The sequence below is a fragment of the Hibiscus syriacus genome, unplaced genomic scaffold (genome assembly GCF_006381635.1).
Source record: "Hibiscus syriacus cultivar Baekdansim isolate YM2019G1 unplaced genomic scaffold, ASM638163v2 tig00110940_pilon, whole genome shotgun sequence".
Taxonomy (NCBI): domain Eukaryota; kingdom Viridiplantae; phylum Streptophyta; class Magnoliopsida; order Malvales; family Malvaceae; genus Hibiscus; species Hibiscus syriacus.
The window spans coordinates 3,210,090-3,225,036 of NW_024062923.1; the positions used below are offsets into that span (position 1 = coordinate 3,210,090).

Genomic DNA, 14,947 nt, shown 5'->3' on the forward strand with positions numbered 1-14,947 from the left:
TTCAGAAAAATCATTTGCCTTTTGGTGATAAAATTAAAGTTTAGAATCTATGCAATAATTTGTGCCACTTCTTTCCCTCTCACAATCATTGTTTCATATTTGAAGAAAAAACTAGTAAAGTTGGGTAACAAAGTTCTGGGATTTGCTTCCACAACACAATTTCTCAACTCCTTAAATTTAACCCCTTTTTTCACTGCTTTCTCGTACAACATTGTGAAAATGAACTAATGTCCTCGTCTAATAATCCATTGGGAGACACAGACACCTCGGTTGTTTCACTTGAACTTGGTGAAGTAGGTTGAGGAGGAGGACCAAAGACAGAGCTGTCTTCCACTGCGAAATCAATACAACTAGCCACGCTGTCTGCACTTCTTGTCTGACTTTTGCTACAACCATGTCTTTTAGCTTTTCTCTTCCTTTGAATCACCTTGAAAACTAGCCATTCGCCCACGAACATCTGCAGAAAACCCATAGCCAAGATAAGCACAGCTCTTGTGAAAACTTTAATGGCTGGCTGCCGCTATGTTGCAGAAATTTGTTACCTGTGTTGGATAAAGGGTTTCTGCTGAGTCAACAAGGCGAAATTGATGCAAGAGCCACCGAGTCTTGGTCTCATTTGAACGCTTCTTTTCACAGAAAACCAAAGCTTTTCTCATCCCAATTAATTGATTGGTTCCAGAAGCTAAAATTGGTTTCTCTTTGCCTATGGGCTTCCAGTAACCACAACCAGCTACTCTCTTGCATTTGTTGTTACTGTCATTTCCATACCTCTTGCTAAAGAAATACTTGTTTTCTTTCACATCACCTGAAACCCATACAGTATTAACTACATATAAGTTTGATACTAAAAGCATTAACGTTGAGAATTAAAGGAATGGGCAAACTAACCAGGCAGGCTCCATGGATTTGTCAGCAGAACGTCGAACTCGGGAATGACAGAAGCAGGTAAAGGAAGATTCAGAGCTTTTCTCTTCAAGTAATGAACCACAAGCTCTTCATCCGTGGGATGAAACCTATAGCCAATGGGCATCTTCACCCCTCCATTAAAAACAAAGTTTTGACCTTCCATTATAGCTTAATCTTGTATGTTTTCACTTATATGAATCCAAAACTCGAGCTAGCTTAGCTGATTGAAATCAAGCAAAGAAACCCATGTACGGATAGAGAAAAGTAAACCCCCAAAACAAAGAAAAAGGCGACAAGAAACCAAAAAGGAAGACTTGAAGGGAGAAGGAAGACAAGAGAGGTTCATTTTATATATAGGAGAAATGGGTATTAGCCAAAGTGGAAACAGCTCTTCTTATTTGTTACTCGGAGAGGCCGGAACTCATTCATTGACTGTAATAAAACGAGTAAGCCCTCCACATTGCTTTATGTTGACGGGTCATTTCTTACACAAACGTGTAAGAAAACTTGTACCGTTTCATGGTCAATGACCTCTCCCCGCTCTTTTTCTGCAACGACCCCACTTTGGTGCCAGTTTTCACTTTTAAGTGGAGCCCTAAGTTCTCCATTTGCATGGTCCCACCCAACACATCATCCAAGGGGTCATAGCGTTTTTGTAATACTTTGATTTTTTGATGCATTCCATCCCAGCCGTCCATTTCAAATACATGATTAGTTTAAATAGTTCACCAAATCCTCAAAAGAGATGGTTGAAACTTTAGAAAAATGATGAGCTTTAGTCTGTAGTGGTTAACAGATTTCTTCCTTAATTCCCTCATCTTTGATTTATGTATTCAAAAGAGGGTAACAAAAAGGATATTTTTTAAAGAAAAGAATGATAATTGTGGATATCATCAATTAGAAGTGTCAAATGAAAACTATAAGATTGACTGAGGTTCCTTGTGGATGATGAAAGTGAAAACCTTAGAATTTACCCTAAAGTGAGAAGCGGGATCCTTTTGTATCCTAAATTCTAAGCCTTGAAGTTGATCATGAGATGAAGATTTTGTTGTTAGATTTTTATGTTTCTGGTTAGCCTCCAGCTTAATCATGCACATGGGATATGGCTGTTACTTGTTACTGTATTTTAATTGTAAGTTTTACTGGCTTAAAATGGAAGTTTTTGCCTAAGCTTTAAAGTTTTAGTCTTTACTCCCCAACTACTAGATTTACTTCATAATTTTGTTGGTCATGGAACATTAACTATCATTTATCTGTCGACTTTTCTATCCTTTTTTACAGCTTCTGTTCCCACTCAAATTTAACCGTTTCTCACAGCATAGTTCAAATAAAGGTCTTACAAGGAGAGTAAAAGTAAAATATTCCATAAAAATTTACTTACGCTCTAATTTATCTTCGTTTTCTACTGCAAGTTAGGTAAAAGATTGACTTTAAGGAATTACAAATATATGTCCATACTATGAACTATGAAACATAAAATCCAAGTAAATGTTGTATTCTTTTACTTGTTTGAGCGTTGATTTTATTGGTACAAGACGTTGAATTCAATTCAAAGTATTCAAAACTTGTGATAAATGTGAACGTAGAATCATTCACTAAAAGGGATTTATACTAATATTTTTACTGTTGGACATGAAATGCATAGGTCATATATTGTTTATTGGAAATGAATGAGAATCATGCAACCCAGGTGTCCAACTTAAAGAAGAATTCCAACCAAAAGCGACCGCCCCCATTTCAATATAATTAAAGAGTAGTCATCCTCATCAACACCACCATAAATGACAGAAACAATAGACACAACATAAATAAATAAAACACAAGAGGAGAAAAATCTATCCCGATTTCCATCCTTTCTTAATCGAAAGTCCCAGGTTTATTTCATTGATTACAACAAATGTTTTATTAAAATAAATAAATTTTAAAATTATATGTTATAATTTAAAATTTTATTTCAATTTAAATCTCACCACCATACACGATTCTGTTTGTATTTTATGACAATATGGGTGGAAGGGATGATGGGATAGAAGATGGGGGCCATTATCATGTGTGCCTGTATTCTGTTTACATTATCATTAATACATGGGTAAAGTACACGTTTAATACCTCAACTATCACTTTTGTTTCGTTTTTGTCACCCAACTATTTATTCTTAAAATCATATATTGTGTTACGTTTTGGTTTCATTTTAGTCATCCGTCGTTACAAAGATAACATAACTGCTTATGTAACTTTTAAAAAAAATCAAGGATGGCATGATATTACCTTATGGTGATAAATTAACATCACAATTAAATTTTTAACGGTGGGTGATCAAAATGAAATCAAAGTGTAACATTAGGTATGATTTTGAAACAAAAAATATTTGGGTGACAAAATGTGGGTGATCAAAATGAAATCAAAGTGTAACATTAGGTATGATTTTGAAACAAAAAATATTTGGGTGACAAAATATAACAAAAGTGATAGTTAGAGTACTAAATGTGTAATTTACCCTTAATACAATTATATTAATCTTGTTCACAGTTCCATTCCTCTTAAATTTGTCTTTGTTTAATTGTCACAGCTGTTTCATCATGGATTTTGTAAATGATCTCTTAGGGCTGTGGCTTCCCCACATATATCCTTACATTACCATGATTGATTGTCTTAATATTCAGATTGATGCATTCCACTCTTTCCTAATTAATTCTTTTGATTTTTCATTTCATATATACTCAGCCGCATTGCTTCTTCCACCTAATCTCTTGTCTTTTAGTTCATGTTCACATATAATTTTTTTTATTTGATTTAAAACATCTGTATATATCAATAATTGAAACTAGTTATATACAAGAAGTAAGAATGAATTGAAAGAGATGTTAAAACGGTCGTTTAAGTCCTTTTTTTTAATAATTAAAAAAAAGACTTAAAATTCTATTATTTTAACCCTATTGTAAGAGATGGATCGGAGGTCATTGACTTGAACCCTATGTTCATGTCTAACATAAAATTCTACGTCCATCGTTGTATACTACTGCATTGAAGCTTTTCTTTCGTCTTTGCATCTGTATCTTAGCTTATGCTTTTTATGTCTTGTTTGCTCACTTCTGATAATTGTTCGAATATGTTTCTGTAACTTTTGCTTTAAAGAAAACCTTATTTGTTGTCCTTTTGTATGATTCTCTCACTGACTCTAAAGCAATGGGCAGAAGCTAAGCCTAAGGTTCAAACACCAGGCAGTGGAAATGGCTGCATGAAGGAATTTTCAGAAAATAACAATTTTATCTACAAACATATAACTGGGTTACACCCCTAAAAGGTACAGAAGAGGGTGTAAGAAATGGGCAAAACAATGTGGTTGAAGGCAAGACTTAGTGCTGTTGTATCAACTATGGGATGAGCTTTAACAGAAAGGAGAGCTCTTTCTCTGAGAATTCAACCTTCCAATTTGCCTCGCTCTCCCCATTCCCTTCACTCAAACTCTCTGCTCCGATAATCGCTTCGTCCGGCTTAATCATGCTGTTCTCCGTCCGTGAGATCTCTTCAACAAAATAGACGATCACTCCATGGATTCCCATTAAATATTGCATGTAAACTGCCTCGGCACATTGCTGCAATTAAAAAGGCAATACTCAAACTCAGATACAAGCATTAAAAAGTGTCTTAGCTCTAAGCATGTTGCAAAATCTAGCAACTTACTTTAGCTTGCCATAAGTGAGGAGAGAGAGATTAGAGTCTTCGATCTTAGGCACTGTGCTAGGATCTTTAAACACTCCTTTGATCTCTGAAACAATCCCTTGTAAACCACCTTCCAAGCACACCTTCATGGCCTCCTCCAGCGAATTCCTCCAAACATCTAGTAAATTTCCGTCCCGCCTTCTGTTAAAAAGTAGAACTGTTGGATTTTCCCAACAAAATAAACATTAATAATCCAAAAACCAACCGAATCAAGAATTGAGAATGTAGGTTGGAGATCTTACAGGATAGCTGTTCTGCAACTTCCTAACAAGTTGGGCTGCATCAGGCTGAAAGGTAGAGAAGATAATTGGCCTATCTCTGGCAAACTCAAACACCACCTGCCATAAATTTCACAGCAATTATGAATGACAATCCTTTATTTATGAAGATATGTAAATTTCATCCTTTTAAGATATGTATGTTCACCTGTAAGATAACTTGGAGAGTTCGGGTGAGATGGTCTTGCTGATAAACTTTGTAGTCATCAAATTTCAACTCAATATTGAAACCTAAAGAAGGCTCCACTTTCAGGAAAGCTTCTTGCAATGTACAAAGTAAATCATCAGTTTCAACATTCCACTTCTCAAATTTTCCATCCTTTGTTTTCCTATATAAACATTTCCCTTCTTTCCCTGCTTCTTTCTGGGGTCCATAGCAAAGGAACTCTGCTAAACACAATTCTGTGACTCTTTTCTCGAAAATAGTTCCCTGGAATTCATAACAAGTTTCAAAGTTCAATCTTTGAAGAAAATATACATGAACAAAGATAGTATGTAAGAGAAATGAACATACATTCTCTTCAGAGAGGATAACGTCATCATGGAAAATGACAGGGCAGTCATCCTTTGTTACCTACAAAAAACCACAATGCCTTTCTTTACTTCTTCCTGTGATAAATCTTTTATTCCATTCGACAACAACAACAAAAAAACCACTCAATCAGTAATGTTTAACTTGGAAAAGAACAATTCAGATTTGACACAACGAGGGATTCATGTGTTTCACATAATAAGATTTCGATTCTTTCAATGACAACAACAAATTGGGGGTTCCCAGAAAAAAAATTATAAGAATTTGAATGGTTACCTGAACATTAAATTCAATGAAGTCAAGGGGAAATTTGGCAGCAGAGTTGAAGGAGAGAAGAGAGTTCTCTTTAATGGCTTTCATTCTTGAATCAGAGCTTTGCAAAATGTTCATGCCATGCCCTCTATGTCCTATAAGCAAAAAGTTTGGCATCCTACACGATGCTGCTCTGTTCAACTCCACCCCTACACCCAACCAACACACAATAAAATAAGGCCCCTCCATCATACGGTTCACAAAATATTCATCAACATGAAAAACAAAGAACAACCCAGATTATAATCATAAACAAGAAACAATAAACAAATAAAAAAATGTAATTTTAGATTAAAACGTACCATTGAAAAACCGGCTCGAGTAGAGGGAAAGGGAAGCTTTTTTCCGGGACTTGGTCAAGGTTCGGCACATCGGAGACATGAAAAGTTTTAAGAGCAGCCATTGTTTTATTTAAAAAAAAGAAAAAACTAAAAAGGCTCTAAAAAGCGAATTCTTATAATCAAGGCGAAGATTTAGAGAACAAGTGTTGTATTTAAGGAGGGAGAGAGGGAATATTCAAAGATTCCCTCCAATTTTTGTATGGTTTTTTGACGTGTTCTCTGTCATAAATTTCACGGCTCATTACGTTTGTAACTTTTTTTCTTAAAAAACGGTTAATTCATCTACTATTCCCGGATGCGTGGGGGAGTGTCGGTGGATATTTGGATATCCACTTGCTAATTGAAGAGACGTGGAAGGCACTAATTGGATAAGATAATGGTGATAAATAGTATAAAAATATTAAATATGGCTAATATTAGCTAGGAACTTATAACTAATGTAAGGAAACGTAGTTGGATAGATAGGATAAAACGTGGGTGCACCTTCCCAATTGGCTCAATGATGTGTTTCCTCGGGAACACAGTGTTGTATGTCGATTAAGATTAGAAGGATTTGAGTTTATACTTTGTTTTTCTGTCTTCAATTCCTTTCCCTTTCAGATATGGAATTTGGTCTGTGTTGGATTTCCGCATTGAACAATCATAATATGTATATATATATATATATATACATATATGGCATTATTGTGGGTAGGCTCTGCAATCAATTTATGTCCTATGTGATGTATAGCTAGAAAGGGAGAAAAATACACGTATTGTCACTGGTGCACCATATATACATAAAAGTTGCTTTCTTTTCGTGGTTGCCATTGGGCAATACAAGTGGATAAATAGTATCGGGATGAGATAAAGAATTAACAATCTGACTCTGCAACCACAGTTTCTGGGATGGGACCTTGAAAACAATTTTGTTCGTATAGACAGAACTGGCAATGACTACCTATCGATTTCTTTGTGGTACCACCACCATTATGCCATTATTACAGGAACTGTTGCTCTTATGAATCCACCAACTCCAGATGTTAAGGCTTTCATGTCGCCTCTTTCCTGGTTATTTAGAACAGTTTGAACCCACAAATTCAGAAGAAACGAATTAAAAATGTGAACTTAGCTGCAATATAAACTTAGCAGCAGATGTTTTCATCACCTAAACTTACTCTATGAAATATGTTCATGGACAAGCAACTATTGTATTCACAAATCCAGAGACTCAGATCCTCAAAGGAAACAAATGTAGATGATGCCATAACTATCGTACTTTTTGTGCATGTTTTGCGAGTTTACCCCATATGACACAAACCAATCCCCAGGGTCAATACAAACTTAGAAACTAACTAATTCCACAAATACAACAATCAAAGCTCACTCTTACACAACCAACACACCAGTTCTTCCTTCGAGGAACCAACACACACATGCACACTTTCAAACACCTCACCAAAAAACCAACGATCAAAGGAGGAAGTTAAGCAACCTTAGCGATGATTTTCATATTTTTCTACTCTCAATATTGCATCATTGGTCATGTCTGGGTCTTCTCGGTTGCCAAGTTGCTGCTGCTACTCCCAACTGCTCGATTTGAGTCCCCAACTCTAGCTGCCAAAGCAACAACTTCCGGTGACATTTCCCAGCTCCCACTTTTTCTACCCCAACTCGACCGCCTGGCACGGTCACTTGTGTCATCTACCGTACTTCTAATTTCTGGGGTCAATTCTCCTAACTCATCCTCCTTAACATTTACACGGTCGCTCGTGACTTGCCCTTCACACTGGTCGATGCCAGCCCCCACATCACCCCACACAGCTTTCCTACCCATTTCTATGTCATCCACGGCATTCCCCATATTTGGACTCATAAAACCACCTGGTCGGGTTGGTAGCACAGGTTCCCTGGGTACCTTAGCCCTGAAGCTGTTCTTGGATGAGGGAATGCTAGAACAAAATATTTCTTTGAAATTCCCGACCACTCCTTTATTATAGGGGTTTTCTCTACGATCATATCGATATCTGAAATTCTCATAAGTTGTCTGCAGAAACAAGATACCCCGACTGTTACACCATTCTAACAAAGAAACTAATGTAACGATTTTTAATGGACTCTTTGTTGCGGCATAATTATGTAAGAGAAGACAAGTATCTTACCTGATTTGTACTGATTAGATACAAATGGAAGGCAGTCAAACCACCAACAAACCACATCGCAATGAACGTGTAAACTATTAAAACAATGGAAGCTGGGGTTTTAATCATGGCTCTCCAAATTGTTGTATCCTCTGATGCCATGATCCTTCTAATGTACACCCAACAGAATGCAAAAACATATATACAAAGAAGGGTTGTAGACGACACAAACATGAAGAAGAATTGATAATTTCTCTGCAAAACAAAAGTAAGATTACTCTGAGATTCGTACACAGTACGAGGAAGATGAAATCAGAAAACATCACACTCAAGCAGTTTTAACAACTATAAGTTGAAAATTTTGGCAACCAAAAACATGCAAAGCTAAGCAAGGTTCCTCCATGGCTTTAAGACCTTGGTTTAGGGTTTCTAGTGTTGCAGATTAGCTGAAATCAAAATAACTACAATGAGTAAGTTTCGATAGCAGGAAACCCCTCCAAACAAGTTTCTCCAATATAGATACAAGCATGTCGAACTTTTTCCACTTTTAGCTTTTGCTCTAAAAATATGACCTCCATTAAAAGAACTATAAAAACATTGTCATTGTCCTCTTCAGTGCTAATTGTGTTATCCAAACGCCAAATCGTACGACTAAAAATCAGTAAACACAACTTTGGATAATGCGGTATAGATAAGTAGAATGCAAACACAAAAGGGAGGCTTCTTATTTTCATATTTTCCATTACTTACAGATGATATGAGAGCATATGTTCTTTGGATGTTAAAGAATAGGACATTATAAAGAAATGATTACATACCAGTCCAATACATTGCCCAACCCAAGGGCAGTGGTGATCAAATCGTTCTACACAGTTATTGCAGATAGAACAGTGTGAGCAGCGGGGAGGCCTATAAAGCATGCAAGTGTCACAATACTTGATCTTCACAACGATTCCATTGACCTCCACTTCTTTAATGCGTGGCAATCGTAACTGTGGAGTTTGACCTCGACCGGCATCTACATTCCCATAAGAACCTTCTGGCTCTGGAGCGTGTGCATTGCGCGGAATTATACCAGGATCTCTTCCAGATGCTAGTAGTAGAAGAACTAAATCCTGAAAGAAGACAACACATTTATTACGTTCAAAATCCGTTGCTTCCCCAAAACTCAAACAAATGCAGTGTAAATGACAATGAACAGCCAGAAAGTCAGGCCAACTGACACTCCAGGCTATTCCGAATGGTATTTGCTCCAATAATCAAGGCGGTCAAACACACTACTGGTAATAAGCAAAGAGACACCAATTAAGCATTTACTTTACATGGTAGAATTCCACGGCGCTCTTGTATCATTAATAAAACCAAACCTGATCCATACTGCTATCCCACTGTTTATACTATACTAAACTACCATTAGAATATGCGAATGGAGGCAAGGAGACGATATAAATTATGATCACATAAAACTTACAAATTCGAGTCAATATGTCTAACCGATAAGGAACAAAATGAGGACTATAAATCATCACCAGGCAAAATAACGTCATGATTTAACACCAAATGGGAAAAGGAAATAACACCTCTCCTAGAAACCCCAAGTGAGTGGGACCATATTAACCATCATCGTCCTAACAAATAACAAATTTTTCCAAATATAGCAACCCATTCAAACATGAAATTGTAAAGAGACTTACATAGAGAGTGAAGACAATAGCAACAGCCATGATTGAAATACCCAAGTGATTATAGAATTCATCCATCAATTTCGTGGCAACAAACGCACAGAAAATGGACACTGGAGCTACTATAAGTAAAATAGTCAGCCCTAATGATCTTAAATCTGGTCCAAATATAAACCTCCCTTGAAATAAAAATACCTATAAACATTGAAAAAGAAATAAAAATTAAATATGATGACTTGCAGAAGTTCATGGACAAAAATGTTTCTTTTTAGTCCCTAATTGTAATTGAAATTACAGTATAAGCATAAATAAATTAGGGAAATGAAGGATTTTGAAAGAAATGTGATTCTAAACATCCCACAGTAGGATATAATAGTAAAAGCTGGGGGAGCTTACATTGCTGCCCTTCCAAGTTTGGTAAACCCGTAAATCACTCGACCCGCCGGCTGTCGAAGCCGGATCCGATCCATGGGGTGGCGGTACCACGTACATCTTTTTATCGTTTACTCTCAGGAGAAAAAAAGTAAAAAATAAAAATAAAAATATAGGAAAAAGAAAGGAGCTTTGAAGAAACAAGGAAGGAGCTTTCAAGTTGAGCAAAGAAAGGCCATGGGAGGACTGAGTCAGGGCCGGGTGAGTTGAAAGAGTTATGGCCGAGTCAGCGACAAGGCACGAGCTTTTTGGGAACAAAGTCCAGGGCACGTTGTCTGCTTCTTCTTTTAGAGTTGGGAGATTCTTGATTGATTGATGGCTGTGTATCCGAGCTTTACAGTGAGGATCTGATGATGTTGGCAATGGCTGAGTTGGACCGGTTGTGGTGGGTGAACCAAAATTATCAACCTACGCTGCCGAACCCAGATGTGGGCCTATTCCGTTCTGCCCTTTTAACATTTCTTTAGTGTATATTTGTTTCACTGTGATTTTTAATGTAAAATAAATTATATTTTTTAAAAATTAGTATTTAAAAATTATTTTATGATATTTATTTAATATTATATAAATTATTTTTTATTGGTAATTTTTTAAAAATTATTAATTATATTTATTAAATATAATAATTAATATTATTTATTATAAAAAATATTATTAATTTTAAAATATTATAATAATTCCACCTTCTAATTAGAGAAAGAATATTAAATTTAAGAAAAAAAACCTTTATGTTTACGATGACACATATCATGTTTTGATTGGAGAATTAAATTTATTAAATTAAGTTAAAATTAAGACTAAAGTGATAAAATATGTAAGTATTGAAGATTAAATGTGTAATTATACTAATTTTATTAACTGATGCATCAATATTTTTCTTTAAATATTGACAACCGATGATTTGATTAATAGCATTTAAATAATTAAGTAATTTAATTGAAAAAATTAAAATATCGATAATCAAAATAAAAAAATAGATAAATAATAATACGTGTAATATTATACTTCATGTATGAATTTCATACATGCAACAACCATGACCATGATTGCAATTGGTTTGCACCATTACCTCATCTTAGAATTCATGGGGATGGAACTGCAATGATTACAACAATGAACCTTGGCATTGCCTTTCTCAAAAATATGAATATTTTAGAATATAATCATTAAAAAACGTAATAGAAACAATTAACATCGATTATGGAAATACAATTAACAGGTTTCGGGGGAATTAATAAAATAAAATCCATATTTTGATAGAAAAAGAAAGAAACGTTGGTGGATCAAGAACCAAGATCTTCTCGCTAACTGAAAAAATAATAATGCATTGAAGGTGACAGAGAATTGCAGGTTCATCTTATTATACGTAAATAAAAGTTTTCACAACATTTTTCCTAGAACTACAATACGATCCAAGCTGATTTTTATCTATTGTTCCATTGTCTGAGAGTCGAACACCGTATAGCTCCATCCGATTAATGTCGCGTGGAATGGGCGATTGCCAAAGTCCCTCCCACCATGCCGGAGGCAGAAGTGGTGTGAAAGCACACTGATTCGATTGCCCCCGACAACTCAATGGCCCGGCAAATCGATTCCATACATGCCCCCACCCCACCTGAAGATTCAATCCTTCTGTCAATAGATTACCATGGAAGCTGCTTAGGAAAGAAAAACTTGAAGCCGTCGAATTCTCCCCTGAACATTACAATCAAGGAGCTATAAGATACTGCATCGTCAATGAGTGGAAAAAACCATCCAGCAAATTAAGCTGTTAAAAGCAATAAGCCAGGAATGAACGCAAGGAGCATCGTTACCTATACTGTTTGCTGCAGCTAGTGCAGCAATTAACTGGGCGTATGTAGTTCCAACACGCCTGTGAGCCCCGGAAACAACTGCGTGCTTTGCACGAGATGCAAGAAAGAAATCCACAAAAGCAACCCATCTGGGTGCCGGCCCCCAATCTTTCACTCTGAAGTCCATATTTGTTGACGCCTTGATATTATATGACACATTACCTCTGAAAAGTTCATAATCGAAAATAAGAACCTGAGAAGAAACTGCAACTAGATCAGTATACCTTGTTATTCGTTCATGAAGGTTCTCTATCGTTTATGATAGAATTTCATTTGGGAGATGAGGCCTAGAATTCTAAGCTTATTTAATACCTCAGAAAATTCACTTATATTTGGTATGATGCTTTTAACGAAAGATGGGGTATCAGATACTACAACCACCCTGGGTCTTGACCCCGACTGTAAGCTGCTTTTTTGAGGCAGTTCAATGCAGCCTGTGCAACTCTTATAGATCTGAAACACAGAAGACAAGAACCAGTACCGCTAATCAGTTTATATACCCTCCAGATGCTTATTTATAATCTTCAAGATCGTCAAGTATGATTCTAAAGAAAAAGCCATTTAGATAATATTGACTCAATTTATGTAAGAATTTTCAATTTTATCCTTTTAATAATTTTCATTACTCTGAAAAAGATTGCCAGTATACCTATTCATAAGCATACGCATGTGCAATGTAATATCAGGGTCCCTACCATCACCAAGAACCCAATTGACTGCTTCCTCAACATCTCTTGAAGGGGAAATGAGAATTCTCATCAGTTCACCAAATACATTAGGGTGCCATTGAAGGGATTCTGGTTTTCCAAATAACTCAGATGCAGCGTCCCTCATTTCAGGATGCACGTTCTTCAAGAAAAATTGAGCTCCCACAGCATCCGTGGTACCTTGATACCTGAAATATTATAGCGGTTAATTTTGCAACAATAATCACAAAATCTACAAGTTATATCAGTATAGTTCACACTCTACCATATAATAGGTTGCTGCCACTTCCTCCAATTGCTACATAGAGCATTTGTTTTTGCTGGCTTCTCAAAATCATCAATCCTCATTACCAGATGCCTTCCATAATTTTGTACACAGCCATTTTGTCTCCATAGCTGTTTCACTTCTCTCAAGGTAAAGGTGATATTGGAATACAAAATGTAATCCCCAAAAGGATACTTACCCCTAAAAATAGAAAGGTAAAAGTATAAGTGAATGCAAGAAAAGCATGAACCTAGCCGCAATGGCACATTCACAAAGACACTACCATGCGCTCGTAGTTAGTATATACATCATGGGGAAAATGCAAACAAACTGGATTTGGTTTCTAACCCATCCATACGGCATGAATTTTATATTAGGGTGTCCCTAAAAGAGTAGTTATACCAGTAAGAACATTTAAACACAAAACAGAAAGGATTGAGAAAGAACCAATATGCCTGGTTTGCCCAATGATCAGCGACCGGTTCAACATTATACTTAATGATGCACCAGTTAACATCTTATACATTTCATTCCCAAAACCGGCTTCAGATGATTTCCCCAGCACAAATCCATGTTTACAGAACTGCTCTGGAGGAAGCTCACGAATTCTTGGAGCACCTGAAAAAGGAAAATTTAAATGAGTTTTTTGGTCGTATTTTCTGTCAAAACGGACCCAAGATTTCCTAATGTCGACGTCTTTCAAAGGATTAATCTTATATATGACTTTTATCTAATGCCCTTCGTCACTTTGTTCCTCATTAATTGAAAAGTTCCACATCAAAATTTCATTAAAAAGGAAGAACCTTCATGGACATTAGTACAGTTTCAATTGGCCAGATGAAAAATTTTAAACGCCAGGAGATGAAGTTCGATTTTTGTTTATTTCAACTTTAAATTATTCTAATTTCAAAAAGAAACATTATTTCTCTAAGAACAAAGGGAAAAAAGGCAACTTATTTAATTTAACAATGGAAATCGAGGTATATATAAGTACGAATTATAAAGACACCGAAAACTAATAATAATTACCGTTTATAGAAAAGTGACGTTGAATAATCCTTCGAACTCTAAGACTCTCCTCCAAAATCCCCCCTTTAAACCCGTTCCCCATTTCCTCCACCGTAGCGCAATTCTTCGGTGGAGATTTCATCGGCCCCGCCGCAGAAGATAAAATGCCATCCCTAATCTCCCTCAGCCCCGGCTGGGCAGACAAATCCAGCATTACTCCATTCGCCGTTGTAGTCGATTGCGGTTCATCGACGGATCCTAGATTCAGCAGCAGCCAGCTTATGAAAGTAAAGGCAGCGCAGAGAATCAAAAACCACCGCACGAAAGCGCGCTTCCTCCTTGAAACGCCATATCTCATCTTCCTTGTTTTTCCCCAAGATCGGAAATTTGATTTGATTTTGGAGTTTCAAGTGCAGAGTGGAGTTTCGTTAACGGATTTTATTTTATTTTTTAAATTAAGATTTATTTCTGATTACAAAGATTGCGTCGTGGCCACCAGCCAAGTTTTTCTAAAATTAATATATGCATAAACTACATAAATGGTCACTCATTTTTGAATAAGTTTCTCTTTTTCCCAATGATATTTCAAAATTAACGATTTAATCACTAACATTATCAATTCAAAAAAAAAAAAAACTGTCATTCGACGTTAATAGCCGTTATTGTGAGTGACATAATATTGATATAATGCGTTACCGACTGACTTGGTAACTATGATGCCACACAAGATTATCCTTTGACCCATTTATATTAAGTCGGGTGACCTCATTTTCTAGAAATCCAACAAC

The 14,947-nt window shown here is 36.1% G+C and overlaps 2 protein-coding genes and 2 pseudogenes across 2 annotated transcripts; all 4 read right to left on the reverse strand.

Annotated features, from left to right (window-relative positions):
• LOC120147591 (NAC domain-containing protein 83-like) lies at positions 1-1,095 on the reverse strand. The gene is made up of 3 exons (XM_039160925.1): positions 889-1,095; positions 543-805; positions 1-457 (listed from the first exon to the last, which is right to left on the reverse strand). Exons 1-3 carry the CDS (start codon positions 1,067-1,069, stop codon positions 191-193), a joined length of 711 nt encoding a protein of 236 aa, XP_039016856.1. The 5' UTR covers positions 1,070-1,095; the 3' UTR covers positions 1-190.
• Positions 1,096-4,262: 3,167 nt separating this feature from the next.
• LOC120147525 lies at positions 4,263-6,209 on the reverse strand (annotated as a pseudogene).
• A 1,203-nt stretch (positions 6,210-7,412) lies between these two features.
• LOC120147590 (probable protein S-acyltransferase 7) lies at positions 7,413-10,771 on the reverse strand. The gene is made up of 5 exons (XM_039160924.1): positions 10,291-10,771; positions 9,907-10,089; positions 9,031-9,327; positions 8,234-8,467; positions 7,413-8,118 (listed from the first exon to the last, which is right to left on the reverse strand). The coding sequence occupies exons 1-5, from the start codon at positions 10,384-10,386 to the stop codon at positions 7,615-7,617; spliced, it is 1,314 nt and encodes a 437-aa protein (XP_039016855.1). The 5' UTR covers positions 10,387-10,771; the 3' UTR covers positions 7,413-7,614.
• An 889-nt stretch (positions 10,772-11,660) lies between these two features.
• LOC120147589 lies at positions 11,661-14,625 on the reverse strand (annotated as a pseudogene).
• Between the last annotated feature and the right edge of the window lie 322 nt (positions 14,626-14,947).